Raw genomic sequence first — 22,287 nt, 5'->3', positions numbered from 1 at the left:
AGTGGGAGTGGGAGTGGGAGTGAGAGTGGGAGTGGGAGTGGGAGAGGGAGAGGGAGAGGGGGAGGGAGAGGGAGAGGCAGAGGGAGGGACAGAGAGACAGAGGGGAGAGAGAGAGAGAGAGAGAGAGAGAGAGAGAGAGAGAGAGAGTGAGAGTGAGAGTTGGAGTGGGAGTGGGAGAGGGAGAGGGGAGGGGAAGTGAGGGCAGGGGAGAGTGGGGAGAGGGGAGGAGGAGGAGGAGAGGAGGAGAGGAGGAGAGTGAGGAGAGGGGAGAGGAGTGGAGTGAGGGGAGAGGGAGGGGAGGTTGAGAAGAGGGGTGAGGAAGGGAGAGGAGTGACGGGAGGGGAGGAGTGAGGGAGAGGAGTGAGGGGAGGGGGAGAGGCGAGAAAAGAGGAGAGAGAGGGGAGGGGAGGGGGAGGGAGAGGAGTGGGGGAGGGGGAGCGCAGTGGGGGGAGAGGGCGCACTCACCGACTTGCAGGTGGGCGCCAGCTTCTTGAGCAGGAACGGGATGGTGATCTGCAGCAGAGCCTCCCGGAAAAAGCGCTTCCGCACGGTGCTGCTGTCATAGTCGTATTTCTGCCAGGAAGAGCGGCCAGGGCACAGGAGGCTCTGGGTCAGGGAGCTCCACCGGTCCCTGGTCTGACCCAGCCCCAGCGCCCCCCTGGGTGGAGGGGTGGGGCCTGGCCGGGCGGCTCACCTTCAGCACCCGCTCCAGGATGCGCTGGATGGACTTGCACAGCTCCTCCTTGGTGGGCCCCTTCCCCAGCTCCTGGTGCAGAAGGGTCTCGAAGGTGTACACGGCGTTGTCCATTTGCTGCCGGCGGGGCACACCACGGGGCACGTGAAAGGGGTGCCCGCCGGGAGGAGGGGGCGCCTGTGTGCTCAGCTGCCCGTTCACTCACTCACTCCTGTACTGTCTAGTGTGCTGGCTCAGGGCCGGGCACCGGGGCCACTCCCTGCCTCAGGGAAACAGAGGCCCTGGGCCCTGTGGGAAGGGGCTTAGGGAGCAAGAAGGGCCTCCCGGAGGAAGGGGTCTCTGAGACCCAAAAGATGAGTCTGAATTAGCCGGTGGGGGCAGAGGGGCAGGGTCCATACAGACCAGAGAGCAGAGCAGCGGAGAGCACGCGGGGGCCGAGTGTGGCTGCAGTGAGGCCCGTGGGGACGATGAGGAGGGGGCTGGGGAGGAAGGCCACAGAGGCAGCCTCTTCCCCAGGAGATGGGGAGCTGGGGACGGCGGGGGCAGCTGGGGTAGCACCCTGGGCTCACCTCACGCATGAGGATCTGGGCTCGCTGCTTGAACACAGACGTGCTGGACACGTCAAAACGCTGTCGCAGCCCATCGAGCCGCAGCGGCTCCATCTTCTCATAGCAGCTCTGCATCTTGAGGGGGTGGTACGCCAGCTGGGACAGCTTCTCCATGTACTGCAGGGAGGCAGAGACACGTGGGACCTGAGCTGGGGCCGCCAGAGGAGCCAGGCAGCCGGGAAGGCCATCCGGGGGTGGCGGTCACAAGGGCAAGCGCTGGAGGACCCGGGACAGGAAGCATGAGGATCTGAAGGCAGGAGGAGTGGGGTCCGGCAGCACAGCGTGTGGGGAGAGGCCAGCCCGGGCGCTGGGTGACCTTGGGCAAATCGCTCACCTTCTCTTAGCCTCCAAGTCACGAGCTGGTTTTTCATGATCTCTAAGGTCTTCTATGGCTCTCAAATTCTATGATTATTATTGTCAATGGACTCCTCAGTTTGGGGTGTAGAAGACGCTGAGATTACAGGACCAATTCTGTCTACACCTGACAACTATGTGGGGTTCCAGGCAGCCGACTACCCCAATGTGGGGTCTGTGGAAGACCGTTCACCCCGAGAACCAGAGCACTCAGAAGTGAGAGAGGCTGGCTGCATTTGTGGGGTGCACGCAGACCCTCCGTTCACAGGTTATGCCCCGGAGGGGAGCAGCCAGCCCTGATCACAGTGAGGGCCTGACGGGGGCCAGACCAAACCCAAACCCGGGGCCATGCCTGGCTCACCTCGCCCAGCTTGTCGATGCCGCCCTCATTGATGACGTTCAGGTTCATGTCGGTGACCTCCTTGAAGAAGACGTCCCGCACTTCGGTGAAGCCCTGGCTGGTGGGCACCATCAGGGCCTCCAGGATGGACGGGATATAGGGCTGGACATGATTCCGGACACACACCTCCGCCTTGGGGAGGATGGAGGCTGCGCAGAGGGAGCTGGTTAGCGGATGGCATCCCCGGTAGCAACTCCCACCATCCCAGACCCCCAGGCTAGAGGCAGGCTGTCGTATTATTCTTTAAAGAAAACCACTGGTGACAACATTAGCAAACTGAAGGATTCTTGAGGGACAGCTGCTAATGCAGCACAAATAACAGGGAGTTCTGAGACTGGACCCTGATGTTCCTGACACTGTGACGGCAAGAAACTAAGAAAACGGCTAGTGTGAAGGTCTCTAGGTTGGCAGTTTTTCTGTTTAGCTGGAGGAAGAGAACTCACCTTTGGGGGTCTTGCTCCTTCGTTTAAAAAAAAAATGGAAAACACTTCAGTGGCTTCAATGAGCCTCTGGGTTTTGCAAACCCCGATTCTGCCCTGGAATGGTGTGGCCTGACTCAGCCCACCTATGGAAAAGGCTGCTTCCCTGTGGGCAGGGACCGTCTCCAAGACATTCTGACCAAGGCATTTTTTAGCCAGGGGGTGTTTTGACGTCCCTCCTTCTCCCCTGCCCAGCTAACGTTATTTGTTCCACACAATAAATGTCAACTCTCGGGGTCCTCCCCAGCTCACAGTGAGCACATCGGTTAGAGAATAACCTCGGGCAACTGACAACAGTCACAACTGTGGCCAGCGTGTGACGGATGACAAGTGAGTGAAGAGATCCCATCAGGCTCGGAACAGAAAGGAGCATCAGCTGACCAGAAAGGCTGGCTGAATGTGAATCACCGAAGTCAAGCTGATGTCGCTAAAATGACACATGGTAGATCTGATGACAAAGACGAAGAGAAGGCTTGAACCTCCTCAGCGTCATTTAGGTCACCAAGATCTGAGTCTATAGAAATAACAGCTGACAAACAACTCACAGGGGCTGGAAGAACAATGCCTCAGATTTGATTCTGGTGTTTTAAAAGTAATCAATGAATCAAGTCCTTCCCGTGAAATGCAAACGGATCCCTGAACAGGCAGGAGGGACCCCCTGACCCCGGAGGGCGGGTGGTCCCAGCACGTCCACCAGGTGATGACAGCCATAGCAGGTGGCCCTCCTACCTCGGATCTTGCTGGCCAGATGCTCCTTGGAGGTGATGATCTGGTCCATGTCAGTGCGGATGACCGCCTCCATGGCCGGCCGGGCCAGCTGCAGCTTGGACAGCACGGCCTCCAAGCGTGCCTTGGCCTGTTCATACACCATGCGGTACACGGTGTCTGAGATCTGTGGGCAGGGCGGAGGTGTCAGCGCCAGGCCGAGGGTGCCAGGCGGCTGCAGGCCCCCCACCCCTGCTCCCAAGCCCAGGCCTGCCCACCTGGATCCACTGCCGCTGTCGCTCCTGCGGTTTCCCCTTCAGCCGGGGGGCGAGCTCTGCCTTCAGCTCAGGGCCCAGCTCCTCCATCACCAGGTTGCTCAGGATCTAGGACCGGGAGGCACAGGCCGGGGCAGGGGTCGGAGCATGCCCAGCCCCTCCACATTCCGGCAAGCCCGGCCACTCAAACCCCCCTCAAAAAGCTGCTCTGGGCTTCCCTGGTGGCGCAGTGCTTGAGAGTCTGCCTGCCGATGCAGGGGACACGGGTTCGTGCCCCGGTCCAGGAAGATCCCACAGGCCGCGGAGCGGCTGGGCCCGTGAGCCATGGCCGCTGAGCCTGCGCGTACGGAGCCTGTGCTCCGCCACGGGAGAGGCCACAACAGTGAGAGGCCTGCGTACCGCAAAAAAAAAAAAAAAAGCTGCTCTTTGCTCCACGTCTCCATTGCCCTCCCTCCTAAGCATCATTCCCACAGGTCCCAGCTCACCTGCTTGGGTGTCCTGTAGGATCCTGTAGGGGCCCCACCTCAGGACCATTGCACATGCTGCCACCCTGTCTGGAATACCACACCCTTCCCCCCTTGCCTGCACACGCAAGTGTGTGCGTTTACTTGTCACACGTCTGTTTCTCCTAGGCAGCTCCCTGAGGGCCAGGACTGCGTCCCTCTTACAGTGCCCCCCAGCACCTAGTCCAGGGTCGGTGCTCAGTTAATGACTGAACAAAATAACAAGCAGCCCCCGCTGCGGGATCACCTCAGCCTCTACCCGCCCGAACCTGCAGCCAGGCTCCAGAGCCCTTGCCTGGGCCCCGCGCTGACTTGCGCAGCCTCCCCGCCAGCCTCCATGGCCTCACCTGCAGCTCGTTCCCACACAGCATCTCCCAGGTGCCGTACAGCTCCTTGGACTGGCGGTACATGCGGATGGCGTCAGTGAACGCGGGGCCCTCCACCTTGGAGTCCTCGGGGATCCCTGCCCGGGAGAGGGATGTAGAGAGGAGGTCGGTAGGATGGCCCGTGCCCTCCACCGGGACCAATGGGTTGACTGCCCAAACTCCCCCCACCTCTGACCCCCACGGCTCTTGTAGTAACAGCATCAGTAGTTGTTGCAGTGACAGTAACGATGAGAACCCACCAGCAGCAGTGGACAGTAAGACAGCCCTGCTCTGTATCCTCATCTCCTTCAATCCTCCCAACCAGCCCGAGCTGTGGGCACTGTCGTTTCCTCTGCTTTTCCAGATGAAGAAACAGGCTCCGAGGTCAGGCCACTGCCGAGGGTCCAAGGCCAGTGAGCAGCAGAACCAGGACCAGAAGCCACCACCACCACCAAGGAGAGGCCACCCAGCACGGCAGACGGCATACCAGAGGCGCAGAGACCCTCCCTCCACCAGGGGGCTGCCAACCTCCCCCGCAAAGGGCAGGACAGTAAACAGTCTCAGCTTTGTGGGCCAGACGATCTCCGTCCCAGCCACTCAACCTGCCGTTGTAGCAGGAAAGCAGCCGCAGGCAGTGTGTGAACAAACGAGCCGATAAAACTGGATTTATTAAAATAGGCGATGAGCCCAATTTGCCTCGTAGCCTCGCTGCAGGTCATTGAACCCTAAGGGACCTCAGTTCTCCCTTCTGAATTGTGGGAACAATGACCAGCCTGGCCTCACACACCCACTGTGGGGCTGCAGGGACCACAGCGTGGACTGCAGAGGCAGGGCCTGGGGGCGGGCCCAGCGGGCACCACGTCGCACTTTATTAGTAACTGCAGCCACGAATGGCTCCTGCTGCCCTGGGCCCGCCTTGCTCACCGCCGTGCATCCAGGGGGCTGGAAATACCACTTCTCACTCCTGTCAATGATGGTGGCGGTGGTGGCCCAGATGAGTTTGCCCACCTCCCCCGTGCTGGCGAGGGGGTCAGTGAACAAGGCATGGGCCTCAGACTGGGTGCTGGGGAGGCAGGCTGCAGGAAGTCGCAACATCTGACTTCGGGACGAACGTGGTTAAACACCTCGCAGCCGGCCAGCTGGCCACGAGCCTGTGACCACTGCGTCCCCAGAGCCAAGGGAAGGGGGACTGGCAGCCAGTGCCTCCGAAACCCCGACCTCCACGGCAGTGACCACGGGCTGAGTCACCCCCCCAGAGAAGAGGCCCCTCTCTGGCGTGGGGAGAACCCCTCCCCCTCCACATCCGCTGACCCAGGAATCACCCTGCCTGGTGGGGCTGGAAGAGAGCTCAGAGGTGGGGAAACTGAGGCCCAGCCCCAGCCCTGCAGTGGCAGCTCCGTGGACCAGGATGGGGGCGTGAGGGGCGTCTCACCCTGCATTTCAGGGACCTGAGATGAGGAGGGAGTGACAGGGGCAGAGCAGGGGTGTCCCAGCTGGGGTGCCGCGCAGAGCCCTGGGGTGGGTGCTGCCCAGCTGGGCCAGGGGAGGAAGCCTCTCAGGCTTAAGGAGGGGCACCGTCTCCCAGAGACCAGGTTTTGCCTACAACAATCCAGCCATGCGCTATATGCAGCCTTTCTCACATTGGGGCATTTACAGTCTGCAGACGGCAAGCCGGGTGTGCCCGGCAGGGTCGCTCTCCAGGTGGCAGGACGCTGAGCCAGAGGGCTGGGCAGCAGGAAGGAGGCCGCCGATGCCGCCTCAGACCCTCAGGACGTCCCTACTCTGCTCGCCGAGTGGCTGAATCAAAAGGGCGGGTGACCCCTCCCGAGCTCTTCCCCTGAGCCTGGCTGTGAGGGGCTGAACTGTGTCCCTTCAAAGTCCTATGTTGAAGTCCTGACCCAGAGTGCCCTCAGAATGTGACTGACTGCAGACAGGGACTAGAGAGGAAATTAAGTTAAAACGAGGGGCTCAGGGTCGGCCTTGATCCCATATGTATGGCTGGTGTCCTCAGAAGAAGAAATCTGGACAAATTGCGCACACAGAGCGGGGACTGTGTGAGGACACAGGGAGACGGCAGCTGCCTGCTGGCCAGGGAGAGACACCTCGGAAGAAAACAGACCTGCTGACACCTGGATCTCGGGCTTCCAGCCTCCAGAATTGTGCAAAAATAAATTTCTGTCGTTTAAGCCGCCCAGTCTCTGGTCCCGTGTTACGGCAGACTAAGGCTGAGACCGCACACGCATTCCCTCACCTAATTCCCCAAACAGCTCCCAGAGGGACAGCTGTTCTCAGCCCCACTCTCCCCATGAGGAAACGGGCTCAGGGAGGCAAAGTCACTGGCTCGAGGCCACACCGCTAGGGAACGGCAGCCCCAGGGCCTGAACCCAGACTGGCCGACTCTAGCGAGACCTGGAGACTTCCTGCCTGTGGGGTCCTCAGGGTCAGGCTGAGAAAGGAAGCTACATTCCTCAGGCCCGGGCAGCAGGCAGACAGGAAGAGGCCTTGACCTCTGCACCCCAGGCCCAGCCCGAGGGGGCAGCTCCGTGCCCCGCTGCCTCTTGCTGCCCCAGCTGCTCCGGGAATGCAGGATGTGGGCGGGGGCCAGACGAACTGTGTCCACCCAGCTCGGCCTCCTTCCCCAGCCACCCCCCACTTCCTGGCAGCCCCTGGAGTGAGCAATTCCAGGCCCTGCAAATTCCAGGCCCAGCCCCCGAGGAAGCCGAGAACTTTCCCACAGTCCTCAGGGTGGAGGAAAGGCTCCTCTAAAACCACCCTGTCAGCTCCCAACACCCTGCGGCCGCAGGACGCCTCTCCCCCCGCCCCAGCAGCTCTCCCCGGCCTCCCCTCCTGCCCACAGGACCCACACCCATACCCCTCAGCCTCCTGGCTGAGCGCTCGCTATGTGCTAGGCACGGGGCCAAGAGCTCTACCCAACCCAGCTCATGTATTCCTCCCCACGATCCAGCAAAGCTTATCACAACTGCCATTGTGCGCACGGGGAACCGAACGGCGGCTCTTCCCCACCTGGTCTGTCCCCACCCGGCCTGGCCTGGGGTCACCTGGCCAGGTCTGCCATTAGCCTTGGAAACCTTCAGAGGGAGGAGCTGGGCCAGGGAGGGGGGAGGAGGAGGGACGGTGCCCCAGGCCAGGCAGCCGGAGCCCAGATCGCCTCGGCCGGTCCTGGCCCCTCAGCCCCCGGGGACCTGGGAACAGGAGGCTCTTTGTCGGCGGCAGGGGCTGGCCTGACTAAAGACCTGGTTCCTGCCGCCCGGCAGATTCCAGCCGGGGCAGAGGCAGCCCTGGAGAGCGGAGAGGACAGGGGACAGGTGGGGTGAGCCGAGTCACCGCACAGCCGCCTCCAGGCGTGGGTGCCCACTGTCCATCCAGCGGGTGGAGCTGCGCCCCAGGCATGCCAGGCGGGGAGAGTAGGGCAGAGGCAAGGGCAGGGCGGGAGCAGCGGCCTCCCTCTGCTGCCCAGAGGCCAGGTCACCGGGAAGGAAATTCAGGGTCCAGGATGGGGTTGCTCCTCCCATAAGGGCAGGAAGCCCCTCATGCCCCACCCCTCCGGCTGAGAGACAGTCACAAGCCTTTTTGATCAAACTCCTTAAAGCCCCACAAGGCCCTCCAGACCTGACCCCAGTGCCCCCTCCAGGCCCATTTCCAGGCACCCCCTCCCCACTTCAGGGTCTCGTGTATCCTCCTCTAAACTGCCCACACCCCTGGGCTTCTCTTCATGCTTGCTGCGACCTCCGTCTGGAACTCACCTCCCTCTGCTCTAGAACTATGCATCCTCCAGGTCTCAGCTGAACCCCGGCCTCCCCCACACACAGGATCAGCACCCCCCAGTACATACACACACTCCAGGTTCCCCAGGTGGCTCCCACCCGGCACCCAGCACAGCTGTGACTCATCACCGCCTGGTGTCCTCATCTGTTTAACATCTGTCTCCCCACCAGGCTGCCGGCAGCACGGGGACAGGGGCCATCCTCAGTGCCCAGCCCTGGGTCTGGCTCAGAGACATTAAAAGTTTTGTTAAGTGAATGAGTGACCTGGGAGAGACCTTGTAACTTTGCAGACGGGGACAATGAGACCCTGAGGGAGGAAGGGAACTTCCCAGACCCGGGTCCAGGTCCCTGAGAAGAAAGCAACGGTAGCATAAAACAATCTTTACCAAGCGTTGAGTGGATGCTCACTGTTCACAAGCCCTCTGAGACACAGGAGAGATTATTAGCCCCATTTTACAGAGGCTTCAGAAGGTAAGTTGGTCTCCTAAGGTCCTGTTGCTGGAAAGTGGCAGAATCAGGATTTTTATCTTGTGACCCAAGGGCTCAACAACTGCATCCCTCTGAGAACAATATCCCAAATTCTGTTTAAGAGCATCACAGAACTGTTTTCATCAAGGAAGACGGTGAAGGGCAGCATGACAGTGGTTTCGAACAGCCCCAGAAGGAAACGCAGAACAGCTCATAGAGCAGGGTGGCCACACCGCACTCAGCCACTAGGTGTCGCCACTCAGCACATAATCCACGTAACCCCGCTCCCAGCTCCTGGTGCCTAAAGGCGGCTCACCGTTGTTGCAGTGGCGGACGCAGTCCTGCAGGACAGCCTGCCACTTGTCCTGCTCAGCTTCCGTCATCATGCAGAAGTAGTAGTGACGCGCAGAAGGATGCCAGAGGATGAGCGGGAACTGCGTGGGGCACTTGAGGACGGGGGCAGTGCCCGATTTTGATGTGGTCCCTGTGGAGACAGTGCCCTCTGAACAGCTGCCCTCTGTGGCTTCCCTCGGCCAGAGGACGCCAGCAGCTGACCCCTCGCCCTGCCATGAGGGGCAGACTCAGGTCCAGAGAGAGCTGGCCTGTCCCGGGGTGACCAGAGAGTCAGTGGGGAGGCCACGTCCTTCTCTCTTGCTCCACAGCCCGGCTAAAGGAATGTCAGACTCCCCCAGCACCGTTTCTCAGAGCTGGTAACGCAGGCACCTCCCTGGGGTCAGGTTCTAAACTCAGTGCATGAGGCACAAATAACACAGGGTCAGAGCCCTCAGGGTCAAAGGCCAAGCATTACCTTCTTGGGTTTCCCTTCAAATTTCAGCAGCAGAGGCCAAAGTGTGGCTTAAATGTCCAAGGCGGGAGGGAGGTATGGATGTGGGAGATAGAGAATAAATAAAAGGGGATTTTTCTCTCTCTGTTTGGTCCGCACGGATATTCGAGATCCAGCGAGATAAGTGGTCCTGGGCTGTGACCTTGCCACTCCTGTTAATAACAGGACAATGGCAGTTCTTCTCTGGGCCCTGGCTCTGGGTCCCTGCGCTCAGCTCAGCACACACAGCACCTCGTGGGGTCTACATAACACCCCAAGGTCAGCCCTCTCAGGGCAGGGGCTGGAATCCAGGAAAGCCAGACTCCAGCTGAGCCCTCAACCACCAAGTCCCACACAAGGGTAAAAGCTGCCCCCAAAGGCCAGCACCTCCCTCACCCCTTGGTCTCCCTGGGATCGTCTAAGAGGCAGATGTCATCCCACAAGTTTTCTGGGTGTCTCTGATGGGGTGGGGTCGCCTAGGATAGCTCCTTACAAATACGGTATTGACTCAGCAGTTTACAAATTGGGGCACCTGGATCACCTTCTCCTGGAAGCCTCTCAGGGACCCAGGGAAGAGGCGGGGTGGAGAGAGGTCCCCCTGCACAGCTGTGACCGCCCGGCTCAGGAAGCAGGGGCTCGGGTGGGGCAACCCCAACGCACTATGTGGCCACAGGAGAACCCCTCTCAGGCCTCCCTTTGGAGGCTCAGGTTGTGCCGGGCGCCTGTGGCTGGCTCTAGGCCCAGCTGGTTTTCCTGCAGGCGTGGAGCCTGGAGCTCCAGGAGTAGGGGCGCCATCTCCCCTGGACAAATCCCTGGGTGCTTCGCCTGGGATGGGTGGTCCTTTACCTGGTAAGGAGTTGCCAACAAGCTCCAGGTACTGGTCCAAGGAGGTGAGAATTTTGTAGCCCGCACTGTTGATGACAGCTCGGGGTGGGACCTGCCGCTCATAAGCCTGAGGAGGGGGCAAGAGAGATGGTCCCTGGGGGTTACGTGTATGGCCAAGCCCAAACCCCGTCTCCATCCCTGGCTCCAGGGCCCCACTCAGTGTTGCCTGCCCCAGTCAGGGAAGAGGAGGAGGAGAAGGAAGAAGGGGAGGAGGGGGAGAGAGGACTTTGACCACCACCATGACTAGAGGCAACATGGTGTAGTGACCCGGACCCAGGGTCTGGGCTCAAATCCTGACTCCACTGAGTTCCATCTGTGTGAGGCCAAGGATAAGCACCTCCTTTGCTCTAGTTTCCTCATCTATAAAACCAGTGTAGTAACAGTTCCTACCTCACAGGGCTGCACGAGGGCCCAGTGAGCTAATCCACTTAACGCATAGCACTGTGCCTGGCACAGCAAGGGTCAGGGAGCACTGCTGAGGCGACTGCTATTATCATCACCACTGCACCTACGGTCTCTACGGGCAGCAGCTACCACTAGCCAAGTGTTCATTACATGTCAGGCACTGTGCTCCGGTCTCTGCATGCTTCATTTCACAGAATTCTCACAAGCCAGAGGTGAGTACCATTATTAACCCCAAGTTCACACCGCTGGTAAGGCAGCCGACCTGCACGCGAACCTGGTCTGTCAGCCTCTAGAGCCCAGGGTCTTGGACCATTTCCCTGAACTGTCCACTAACTTCCTAAGTCCCCTTGGGAGGCGAATGAGGATTAGCCGCTGCTTTCTTACACCCCTGGGGAGAAAAAATAGTCCTGATGTGGGAGCTCATACAGCAGGGGTGCCATGCTGCACTCAGCCACTAGGTGTCACCACTCAACACATTCCTTAAGAGTGGCTGGAACCTCCAGGGCAATGATTTTCAAAGCGTGGTCCCTGGTTAGCAGCATCAGTGTCACCCAGGAACTTGTCAGAAATGCATATTCTTGGGCCCCCTCCAGACCCGAATCAAACTCAGGGTAGGCCCAGCAACCTGTTTTTTAACAAGCCCTCCCGGTGAGTCTGGTGCATCCCTCAAAACAGAGGGCGCTCAAGCCTGTCCTTCCGCTGTTCGGCAGAAACGTCTGGTAGAAGAAGGGCCTGTGGCTCAACCAGGTGGGGCTTCCCTAAGGGCCCAAAGCAAAGGAACAATCGAAGGACACCCATCCCCCCACTGCAGGGCACAGAGTTGCAAGGGGGGCATCCGGAAGGAAACAGGACCACCACCCAGGGGTCCTCTGAGGCAGGGAACGGCCAGTTAGCTGCCACTGTTGAAGAGCAAGGAAGGGAGGGGCTGGGGAGCAGCAGGAAGCCCAGGCGGGAAGGTGGCTGAGGGCGAGGAGGGCGCTGGAAATGGAGAGATTCGGAGGGCCTCGGGGGTGGGCAGGAGCCAGCAACGCGTGGCCAATGGGGGGAGAGGCAGAGTGAAAGGGGACCCCAGAGAGCTGGCTGCCTGGATGGATGAAATGCCACTTAGAGAGGGCAGGCAGCACAGCAAGGTATGGGGAGGCCGGAAGGGGTGGGGGGAGGCTGCTGAGGTTCTGCTGTGGCCCTGGCAACAGCCAGTGCGGGGAGGAGGGGAGGGATGCGGGTGGAGGTACGGAGTCTCAGGCTTAGGAATGGGGGCCGTGCAGCATCAACTAGTGTAGAAGACAGCAAGCCAGGGGAGGCTGCAGAGAAGGGGAAGAAGCGGCCTGGCCAGGCCTGGGAGAGGCTGGGGTGGGCTGGGGGCCTCACCACTTTGTTCTCGTAGAGCACCAGCCCATAGTTGTGCGGCACGAGGCTGAAGCGGTTCCTCCACTTCTTGCTGTCCTCCTGGTACTGGAAGAGGTTCCCCGAGAAGATGACGCGCTCATCCAAGGGCACCTATGGGAGGGAAAGGGCAGGGAGTGAGACCCAGCCTGGGAATGGGGTCCTCCAAGAAGGTGAGCACGTCCTCCATCCTGACCTCACCAAGGCCCCCGAGGCAGGGCCGCATGTCACACATTCGGCAGATGAGGAAAGTGAGGCTCAGGGCAGTGAAGGGGGCCCCACTGGGGTCCAGGAGGATCAGCGGTAATGCCAGGACTTGAACCCAGGCCAGGCACCACAATACCGGACCCAGACAGAATCCCACCCCATCCTGGCCCTAGGCAGACACAGCTGCCTCGGGACAGGTCTCTAGAGCGCGAGGCAGGCTGCTTCCCCATCCACCCCCACTGCAGTGTGGGTGTGCGACAGTCACTCCAGCCGGAGGGGACGTGCCCACCGGCCAGCACTGGTAAGGCCCCAGCACCTGGGCAAATCTCTTTCCAGCTCTGGGCCTGTTTCCCCTTGGGGCAACAAAAACCTGACCACGCTGGCTCCATAGAGCCTCCCCAGTTCCGACGGCTGACAAGATGGTCTCCGTGAATCTGGGTGGGAGAGGAGGGGACCTCAGCCTGGAGGGTTCCCGTCTGACCAGCATCCTGGTGGACTAGTGGCCAGTGTGGGCAGCAGAAACGCCCAGACCTTCCTGCAAAGCCCTAGCTTTGACTCGACCGCTGACTCAGTGTGACTTCAGCCCTGTCACATCACTTCCCTGAGCCTCAGTTTCCTCATCTGTCAAATGGGACAGTGACAGCACCGACTTCACCAAGGTATCTCGAGGATTCTGTGCAAAGATCACGCAGGCAGTCGGCACCTGGCAGGCAGTACGATACGCGAAGCCACCATGACCACTATTGGGGTTACTGTCAGTGTCATTCTCCAGCTCCTCGGGCTGACTTATTTGGGGAGGGGGAGGGGTGGCCGTCCCAGAGCGAGTGCTTCCTGAGCAGACCCGCACGGGGAAGCTTCAGGAAAGGAGAGACAGGCCACAAGGGAGCAGCCCTCCTCCTGGATGGGAGGAGCTCAGGGAGTCAAGTGTTCCTGTTTCTCAGCAGCTTCTACAACAAATACGGTGCCTTCTGCAAAAGGAAACATGCATCGTGTGTAATAAAGGGAGAAAGTATTGCTATTGTCCTAACGGTGCCTAACCCTTCCTAGCTTCCTCGCTCTGCTTCTGGGTCTGCCCCGCAGCTGGAGTCAGAGGTGAGCGGCCCCTCCCCAGGCATCCTCACCCCCAGCCCTCTCCCTTCACATGCAGCCTCCTCTCCCCAGCAACTCCTCAAGGGGAAATGCCAAAACATTCTTGGAAAATGAGGGCCTATTGTGCTCAAACAATAGGCCCGCGAAGACTGCTTCCTACCCAGGGATAAAAATATTTACAGGAAAAGAAAACGGTTCCCCCTACCACGCACCTCCCCCCACACACACAGAGCGGGCTTTGCCCAAGTCACAGAGCTGGGCTCAGTGGTCTATATTTAGACTGGGGCCTACTTCAACCCAGCTCTTGAATCCCCATCTCTCCTAGAAAGGAAAGAGCACACAGAGCTCTCCCGACACCCTGCTCAGACCCTCACTCCCACCCCCAGGCCCCTGGTCTGCAGTCCTCCTCTCTGCTTAGAGCCGGAGCCCAGGCTTGGGCAGTGGGAGGCTGAGGGCACAAGCTCACCACCCAGGCGGGTCTGCCCGGGCGAGTGGGGCTCAGCAGCGCCCCCAAGTCCACCCCTAGATCCTGGGACAGCCCGTAATGGGTAGGTGGTGTGGGTTTGGCTTTTATTTTTAAGACTTTCAAGTGGCAGAGTCACGTGTCCACAGGGAGGTCTGCAGGACACGAAACGGAACCCGACAGCCCAGGCCAAATATTTTGGACTCTGCAAAGCTCTCTGATGCCACGATGGGCATCTTCGGTAAATGGTGAATGGCTAGAGCACAGTTCCCAGGCTCCGACAGCCCGAGTTCCAGTCCCAGCTCCACGGCCCACAGCACGGGAGCCCAGACAGGTGACTCCACCTGTCCAAGCCTCAGTGCCCACATCTGGGATGGGGATGGGTCTAAATCTCAGTCCCTCCGAGCAGTGTCGTACTGGCTGCATGAGCAGCGCCCACACAAAAGGACTGCTGTTTTTATTACTACCATTACTTGTATTATTATTAATTGTATTGTTATTAATTGTATTATTCTTTCTTTTTTTTTTTAAGAGGAAATGTCATTTATTTACTTACTTATTGATTTATTTATTTGCCACATCTTGCAGCATGTGGGATCTTACTTCCCCGGCCAGGGATCGAACCCATGTCCCCTGCATTGGGAGCACAGGGTCTTAACTACTGCACCGCCAGGGAAGTGTCCCTGTATTATTATTTCTACCAAAAACAATTTATGTGATGATGATGATGATTTCTAGTATTATATTGTTATCATGACTTAGCCTCACTTTACTGAATGACAAAATGGGACCAAAGATTCCTCCTTTTCAGGGATTGTGGGTGATTTCATCTTACTCTTCCTGCTTACATGTTACTCCTGTTTTCTTACCACAAATACTCAACCTTGTGGGTGTTAAAGGTGTTTCTCATGCAGAGTAAATGCTTAGCGCGTCAGGGAACCCCATTTCTGTCTTAGGTTATTGGGACCCAGGTTGCCTGTGACATTTCCTTCCAAATAGGAGAGCCATTCCAGTTCTGCCCACTGGAAGCAGCTCACCTGGGCTGGGTCCAAGGCCATCTTTCCTATTACACAGGTATGCTCCTGCCAGATACCCAGGCCAGGCCACATCTGCTGCCACAGGGTCAGGAGGTTGCCATGACATCAGGAGACCAGACAGTCTTTTCTGGGCCCCAAATCAAAGGGAGGTGTGATGCTCTGAGAGGCTCTGACACACAGCCCTGACCTCCCCTCCACCCCAGGCAGGCTGGGGGTCAAGACAGAAAGAGACTTTGGTCAGGAATCTAGAACCTGGCTTGAATCCTGCTTCCACCACCCTGGGCCAGCCATTTAAAGGCTCAGCTTCGGGCCTCTGCACCTGCCATTCCCGTGGTCTGATATTCCTTCTCCCATCAGGTCTTCCACTGAGATGGCCCTTCTTCCAGGAAGCCCTCTTGGGCCACCCAGACAAGTCAGGCCCCACTGTCTGAGTCCCCCCTGTCATCTCCTTCACAGCGCCCACTTTATCGTGTAAAGGGCTGTTTACTGTCTCCCTGAGTGTCTGGGGGCAGCAAGGGCAGTGTGGCCCCAGCACCTGACCCGTCACAGTCAGTGTGTGTCCCGACTAGGGGGCCTGTCTCTCGGCGGAATCCTTTAGTCTCAGTGGCAGCTCTCCCGCTCCACTGACTTGACGCCTCCAGCCGTTCCTCCTGCTGAGATGACACCAAAGGGTGACAAATCCTCAAAGCCTGGTCAAGTGATGCCAGCCCCCACCCCTTTGGTCTCATGGCACTTGGTTTTGGGGGAGGGCGGGGAGTGGAATGAAACAACTCCCAGTGCGGGGCCTTTGCGGGCTCTTCCTTCTGCTCTGCCCCCTCCTGTCGCCCCCTGCACACCCCGCTATGCCCACGCCCCTGCCCACACCGTTCCCCCTTCCAGAGACGCCTTCCCAATAATCCGAATCCCACCTAGCCTTCAGAGTGCCATGTGATGCCCACCCCCTCCACAAAGCTGCTCTCTCCTCTGGCCCATGACTCTTCCCTCTGGGCACCATTTCACAGACAGAAGAACAGGCTCAGCAAGGTTACCCAGCAAGTGGGGACTCCCACCCCCATTTGTTCTCTCACTGAATCCGCATCCTCCTCTACGCAGGAGGTACCCATCTGGCAGATGAGGAAACAGCCTTGAAGCTTACATCAATGGCCCCGGCCACCAGTTAATAAAAGGATTTGAACCCAAGGCCCCCCCCCGAGTTCTTTCCCACCAGACCACAGGGTTCCAGCCTCCATCCCTCAGCTACAGCACTGCCCCCGGCCCCTCGAAGCCTGGGCACAGGATGACCCAGGCAGCCCCGAAGAAGGCGACAGGACTGGGGGCGGAAGCTGTGGCGAGGCGAGCAAGGGCGACTTCACAGCCCGCCAACCATGGAAATCAGCCACGAATGCCCCGAGCCCCAGGCACTGGGGTTGGCTGGTCGACCAGTCTGATCCCCAGAGAGAAGCCGCTGGGCGCTCTGCCAGGGGCCACCAGCCAGGAATAAGTAGCCTCTGGGCTGCCACTCAGCCACTCCAGGGCCGGTACACCTGCAGAGGAGGGGGGCTGGCACCCTTCCTTCTCATCACCCCTCCCTCTGCCACCTGCCCGGCCATCCAGTGGGCAGAGGGTGAAGGTCACTGAAAGGGAATGACCCAAGTAATGGGACGTGCAGTGCCCTCAAACAGGACTTCCCTGGGCTGACACAGGGCCCCTGCAGCACCCCCAGAGGAGCAAGGGTTGGCCTCTCACCCCAAGTGCTCAGACCCAGGCCTGGCGACTTCCAGCCGGGAACCCAGAGCCCCACCAGTGCCCCGGCTATCCCCTCACTTCCTCGGCGCCATTCCCATCCCCGGCCCCGTGCCAGGGCCGACCACAGGATCCCCCTCCCCAGGAGGCTCTCCACCTCGTCTGGCCCATGCTGACCCCCAGGCTGGAGCCAGGCAGCTTCCAGTCCTCACTGGACAAATATTGACTGTGCAAACATAATCCTACCACTGATAATGGGATGATGACAAGGCCAGGGATGATGACAGTGTCAGCCAGCACCCGCCCAGCCCCAGGCGCCCAGCCGACAAATCTCTGATCCTCACAGCCACCAGGTTCGGGAGGTGTGCTCGTCCGGGTTTAAAGGTGAGCACATGAGGCTCCACAGGTGAGGTAACAGCTCGCGGGCACACAGAGTGTAAGAGAAGGAGCTGGGCTTGGACCAGGCCTGTCAAGATGACTCAGAGCCCCAGCTCTGCTGACGAAGGGGCTGGCCCGGGGGAGTCGCCCATGGTGCTAAAAGGACCTCGACACCACCACCAGGTCACCTGCCTATTCAGAAGCCGGGTGCGGCCCTTAGAGACCATCCAGCAACAATGGGAAACAGAGGCCATGGAGGCCGCCCTGCCCCTGGCCCAGCACCTCTCACCTTGCGCCAGAGCAGCTGGGCCTGTGGCGCCCCGGTGCCCTCGATCTCGTGCCGCATGCTGTTGAAGAGAGCCACACCATACTGGTCCTCGTAGAAGCGGAGGAACTCCGTCAGGATCTTCCCGGTTTTCTCTGCAAGGGAGGGACAAAGGGGCCATGCGGTTGGTGCAGTTGTTTCCGGGCAGCAACCCTGCCCCAGGGAGGGGCACCCGCCTTGCCCTAAATCCCAGTTCATAAAATTGTCCGCACGAGCTCCGTGTTTGCATCTGCACTGCATTCCTGGTAGGGGTGGTGCATTTCCAACACACACGTGGGTGAGCCTCTGGGCGGGGCGGGGGGGGGCGCGGGAAGGGCAATGACCCTGACAGAGAAACCACCAAAGACACAAGAAACCAACAGACATGTGAAAAGACGCTCGGCCTCACCAGCCAGCGAACAAACGCAAGCGAAACCAAGATTCCGTTTTCCCCTGTCAGACCAGCCAGGACCAGCCGGGACGAGAACAGGCACCTTAACCAGAACTGGGGGAGTGGGAAGTTGGGACAGCCTTTTGGGAGGGGGACCACAGCTGCATGCAGTTCCAAGGGTGCATGGGTGCCCTTTGATGCTGTAGGAATCCAGCCCACAGAACTCACACAAGGACAGCAGGCATCTATGCACCAGAAATCATCAGAAACAAGCCAATTGTGCACGTGGGGAATGATTCAATACCTAGCAGTTCACCCAGGACGGTCAGAAGATTAAGGGGACCTGGGTACAGGTACCAACAAAGGGAAGGTGTCCGTACTCGGCCACGTAAAGAAAACAGTGCTACGGAATCCCATACGGCATATCATCTCATTTAAAATTATTCCTGCATGTGCCTATGAGTGATTTATGCTTGGAGACCTCCAGAAAGAGGTCCGGAAGGCAGCACTCCAGGCTGTTAAGGGCGGCGCACCTGGGTGTGGGAATGAGAAGCAGAGAGCAAATTTCAGTTTCTGCTTTATTCACTTGTATAGCATTTGAACTATTTTATGAGGATGATTCTTTTCACAATAAAAAAATAAACATTCTAGAATCAACTCATCTACCAAGTTAACAACCCCTTTGCTTTCACTGGCTCTTTGCTTCTCTCTTCGGCTAAAGCAGTTTCTGAACGGAGAAGGAGAGGACTGGGGCACCAGAGCAAGCCCAGCACATGCTGCCTGGGTGTCCCCATTCACAGACGAAGAAACTGAGGTCCAGAGAGGGCTGTAACCCATGCCGAGGGCGCCTCCTCCTTGGGCAAGGCTTCCCGGTCCTGAGTAGCTGCAGCTTGAGTCCTGCCCCGGGGTTCGTGCTGACCCACTGTGCGGCTCCCCTCTTTGGGCCTCAGTTTCCCCCTGCACACCGTGAGGACCAGACTCAATAATGGACAGGCCCTACCACCTCGGACAGTCTTGGATTCCAGGTTCCAAAGACCTGTTCCTTTCTCAGAGGAGAAGGGGCTGAAGTGACGCCGTCCCTCCCATGGCTGGCCTCTGGATACCGAGGGCACCCAGCTAGGACAGCATTTCATTTAATCCTCTCAATAGCTCTACGGGGTACGGCTGGTGTCATCCCCAGTTACAGAGGACACCGAGGCTCAGAGAGGTTAAGTCACTGGCACAAGGTCACACAGCTAGAGAGTGGCATAACTGGAATGCAGTCCTGGGGCCCAGCCAGGAGGTGGTGGCTGGGGAGGAAGCCTGAGAGCAGGTGCCACATCCCACACCTAGGGTCTCGGGCAGGCCCACTCCCTCCACTCCTTCCAGAGGCGGCTCAGCCCATGGGTCCGTCTCCACAGGCCTGTGCTCCCCTTTCCTGGAATGAGCTCGTGTCTGTTCAGATTCTGTCTGGGGGGGAGGAAGGGGAGAACAAATGAGGAATTTGCTTTGAATGCCTATTTTTTAAAAACTATAAACAACCAGAACTCTCTCAAACACCACGGGAATTGTTTTGAAAAATGATGAGGCGGGCTGGGGGTGGGGGAAGACGAGGTAACGCACTGGAGCCAAACAGAGAAAACAGGACCGTAGACAACAACAATACTGATAAAACATGTCATCGTCATCATAATCGCTCCCTTTTATTGAGTGCTACCCCAAGCCAATGGGTGGGCAAGTTTCACATGCAGGATCTCAAAGAATCTTCACAAAAACCCTAGGGAGTCAGTGTTACTGTTTTCCCACGTTAAGGATGAGGAGGCTTGCAGACCCAGCACTGGAGAGCCAGGTTCTCAGCCTCCAGCCCAGGGTTTTGCCCCAGCTCTGCCTCAAACAGCCGGACAGCCAATGGGCACTCTCCCAGCACGCAGCATGGGTAGGCTTGGCCCTCGGATCTCAAGGGTCCTTCGGCAACAGCTCTAGGATGCCTGACTCAGCCCTGATGCACCCAGCCTCAGACACAGCATTATTTCCAGAAGGGCTAGAATGTGCCCTGATGCGTGGGAAGCCAGGCCCAGGAGGAAGCCACCATCCTGTGTCGGGACTCAAACCCAGGTCTGTCTGACTCCCAGCATGTTCTCAGCTGCCGGGTCAGCTAAGCCCAGGCATCACGTCCTGGCAGGGAAGGGCCCAGCCAGAAGGCCCAGGCATCGCCCCATCGAGGGGCACACCGAGGCCCACGTTGGGTGGGACTGTGGGTTGAAGAGGAAGCCAGGGGAGGCCGAGGAAGTGAAAAAGAGAACGAGGTGACCCGGATGGAGACAGAAAACGAAGGTGAGACTGACAGGCCTGATGCATCCAGGCTGACAGGGGCAGAGTAGGAGGCAAGAAGGAAATTCATTCTTGGCCTCTCACGTCAGGACGCAGAAGAGTTTATCCAAGTGATGCTGTGGGACCAGGGTCTAGGAGTAGAGGGCACGAGGAAGTGGGAGAGGAGAAGTCACCCGGCAGAGGGTGGAGAGGGGAGAGGGGACAGGGGACAGAAATCTGGGTTGCCTCGCTCAAAGGAGTAGGAAACGAGAAGACAGCCCCATGGGCGCTGCGCCCCCAAACAGGCTGCAGCAGCCCTGATCTCACCCAAGCGCCACCACAGGCATGCCTTGCTACCCAAACTCGAGAACCGTCTAGACCTGGACCTGCTTCCAGATAAACTCTTTGCTACCGGAGATTCCAGAACCAAACAGATCAGACAGTGTGGGGTCTCTCAGTACCCCAATCTGCTCTCCAACCTGGGAGCCGAATGGATTGGGATAGGGAGGGAGGCTGGTCTCTAAGGACTGAGTGCCCACTCCACGCCACGCCCCAGGGGCTGCGGACGCCGCCACCCGCCCGCTGGGTGAGAGGTTAGGGGCCACAGGAGGAGGGTCCCGGCAGCGCCAGGGAACTGGGTAGCTCAGCTCGGGTTTGGCAACAGAGGGAGCGCGGGAAAGGGAAGACCGTGACGGAAGAGGGCCGCGGGATGGCTTCTTGGCAGCCAGGAGCACATTCTTGAGAGATGTCCTAAGACAACTTGGGAGGAACTGCCACGTGCTGGTACAGAGGAGGTGCCACAGGAAGGCAGAGGATGAGGACTCGGGGGGCTGCGCAGGGGGGCCTAGGTGTCAGGGCTGGAAAGACCTCAGAGAGGCAGGGAGGGGAGGGGGTCCAGTCCCCTCCAGGAACAAAGGGCTCCCAGAGGAGGAGCCCCGAACCGAGTCCCCCAGCAGCCTCTCTGGCCGGACGCTGCGGAGGAGGGTGCAGGCGGCACTGCAGCCCTGGAGAGGCACCTCCTGCCTGCTGAGCTCGGGGGCCACGGCCCAGGCAGCCCCCTCCCTGCAAGGCCTGCTCAGCACCCCACTCTCCCTCCTCGCCACCCTGCAGCAGCGATCTCCCTGGAGCTGCCAGAGGGGTTTAATGACTCGAATCCCACCACGCGTCCCTGCCTGGGTGTCCACGGGTGGTCCCCGAGGCCTCAGGCGCCCCTCTCTCCTCCACACCTACCTGTACCAGCTCTTCCTGCCTCTTCCCAAGCTTCGGGAGACACCACATGCCAGGGATTCGGGGCCTCATCAGCCCAAAGGGGACTGTGAGCCAGAGAGGGTGAGGGGCTCACCTGAGGCCGCAGAGCCAGACCGAGGCAGTCAGGGTTCTAGCCACAGCCTGCTGACCCCCTCCTGGTCCCGGCTCTGACCACTGTCCACAGGGCCCCACAGGGCATCCCTCCTCGCAGCGGGCAGAGAAGTAGGTTGTGGCCCCTCTCCAGAGGCAGGGCCGACTGCAGGGGTCCCTGACCCGGGAACTGGGAGGCCCTGGCTAGTTGTAGCGATGCAGTTGCTGCTGGGAGCTACGGAGAGGGGCTGGGCTGGAGCAGTCTGAGGATGAGTGCCGGCCTCACCCACCCTCCACACTTTCTCACACATCCTCCCTCCTTTCCTGCACTCAGACCCAGATGCTCTAGGATAAGAAGGTAGCGGGTACTGATGGAGCATGACCTCCAGCCCCAGGCCCTGTGAGTTCAGAATCCCAGTTCTGAAGACCCAGCCCCACAAGCTGCCTAGCTCTCTCAGAACCTCAAGTTCCCCACCTGTAAAATGGGCATAACAGATGGGTCCAGTTCAGGACCTCCATAAATGTTACTACTAATCATAACCATCGTGCTCAGCTCGTAACAACAGTAAGGACTGTTTGAAAGTTTTATTAGCAGGCATAACTTTCATAGTTTGAAAAAATCCAATAAAGACTTTTTTAAAAAAGAAGCAGGAAGAGAATCGCAAAATAACAATAATGATAAGGATCGGCAGGTCTTCAACAAAGACCTGAAAAAGGGAGCGCCCCCTAGGAGGAAGGAACTGCACAGGCAAGGGTAAGGGGGGTGGGAACACCTGGACAGGTGCAAGGGCCATGCAGGAACCCAGGTTCCCACCTGACCCTGGTGGGCTCCCTTGGCATAATCTTCAGCCTCTGCGAGAGCCCAGAACCAATCACTGGGCCCTCTTGTGCCCCTTTGCCAGCATATCCTGCAGAATCAGGACGTAAGCTCATCCCA

The 22,287-nt window shown here is 59.0% G+C and overlaps 1 protein-coding gene across 1 annotated transcript in view; it reads right to left on the bottom strand.

Moving 5' to 3' along the window:
* NIBAN2 (niban apoptosis regulator 2) overlaps positions 1 to 22,287 on the bottom strand; it is a 52,006-nt gene that overhangs the window by 3,705 nt on the left and 26,014 nt on the right. Inside the window, exons 2-12 of the mRNA XM_082655716.1 lie at positions 17,318 to 17,448; positions 12,118 to 12,246; positions 10,306 to 10,411; positions 8,953 to 9,120; positions 4,366 to 4,481; positions 3,519 to 3,623; positions 3,265 to 3,427; positions 2,018 to 2,205; positions 1,264 to 1,419; positions 695 to 811; positions 466 to 573 (exon numbers count right to left, since the gene is read on the bottom strand). Of these exons, the coding sequence (XP_082511842.1) occupies positions 466 to 573; positions 695 to 811; positions 1,264 to 1,419; positions 2,018 to 2,205; positions 3,265 to 3,427; positions 3,519 to 3,623; positions 4,366 to 4,481; positions 8,953 to 9,120; positions 10,306 to 10,411; positions 12,118 to 12,246; positions 17,318 to 17,448 (1,487 nt within the window). The remainder of the gene's footprint in view (positions 1 to 465; positions 574 to 694; positions 812 to 1,263; positions 1,420 to 2,017; positions 2,206 to 3,264; positions 3,428 to 3,518; positions 3,624 to 4,365; positions 4,482 to 8,952; positions 9,121 to 10,305; positions 10,412 to 12,117; positions 12,247 to 17,317; positions 17,449 to 22,287) is intronic.

This window comes from Grampus griseus, assembly GCF_964374135.1.
Source record: "Grampus griseus genome assembly, chromosome: 6".
NCBI lineage: Eukaryota > Metazoa > Chordata > Mammalia > Artiodactyla > Delphinidae > Grampus > Grampus griseus.
Note: the sequence above shows the minus strand (reverse complement) of the source record. Positions and strands in the feature narration are given on the sequence as shown.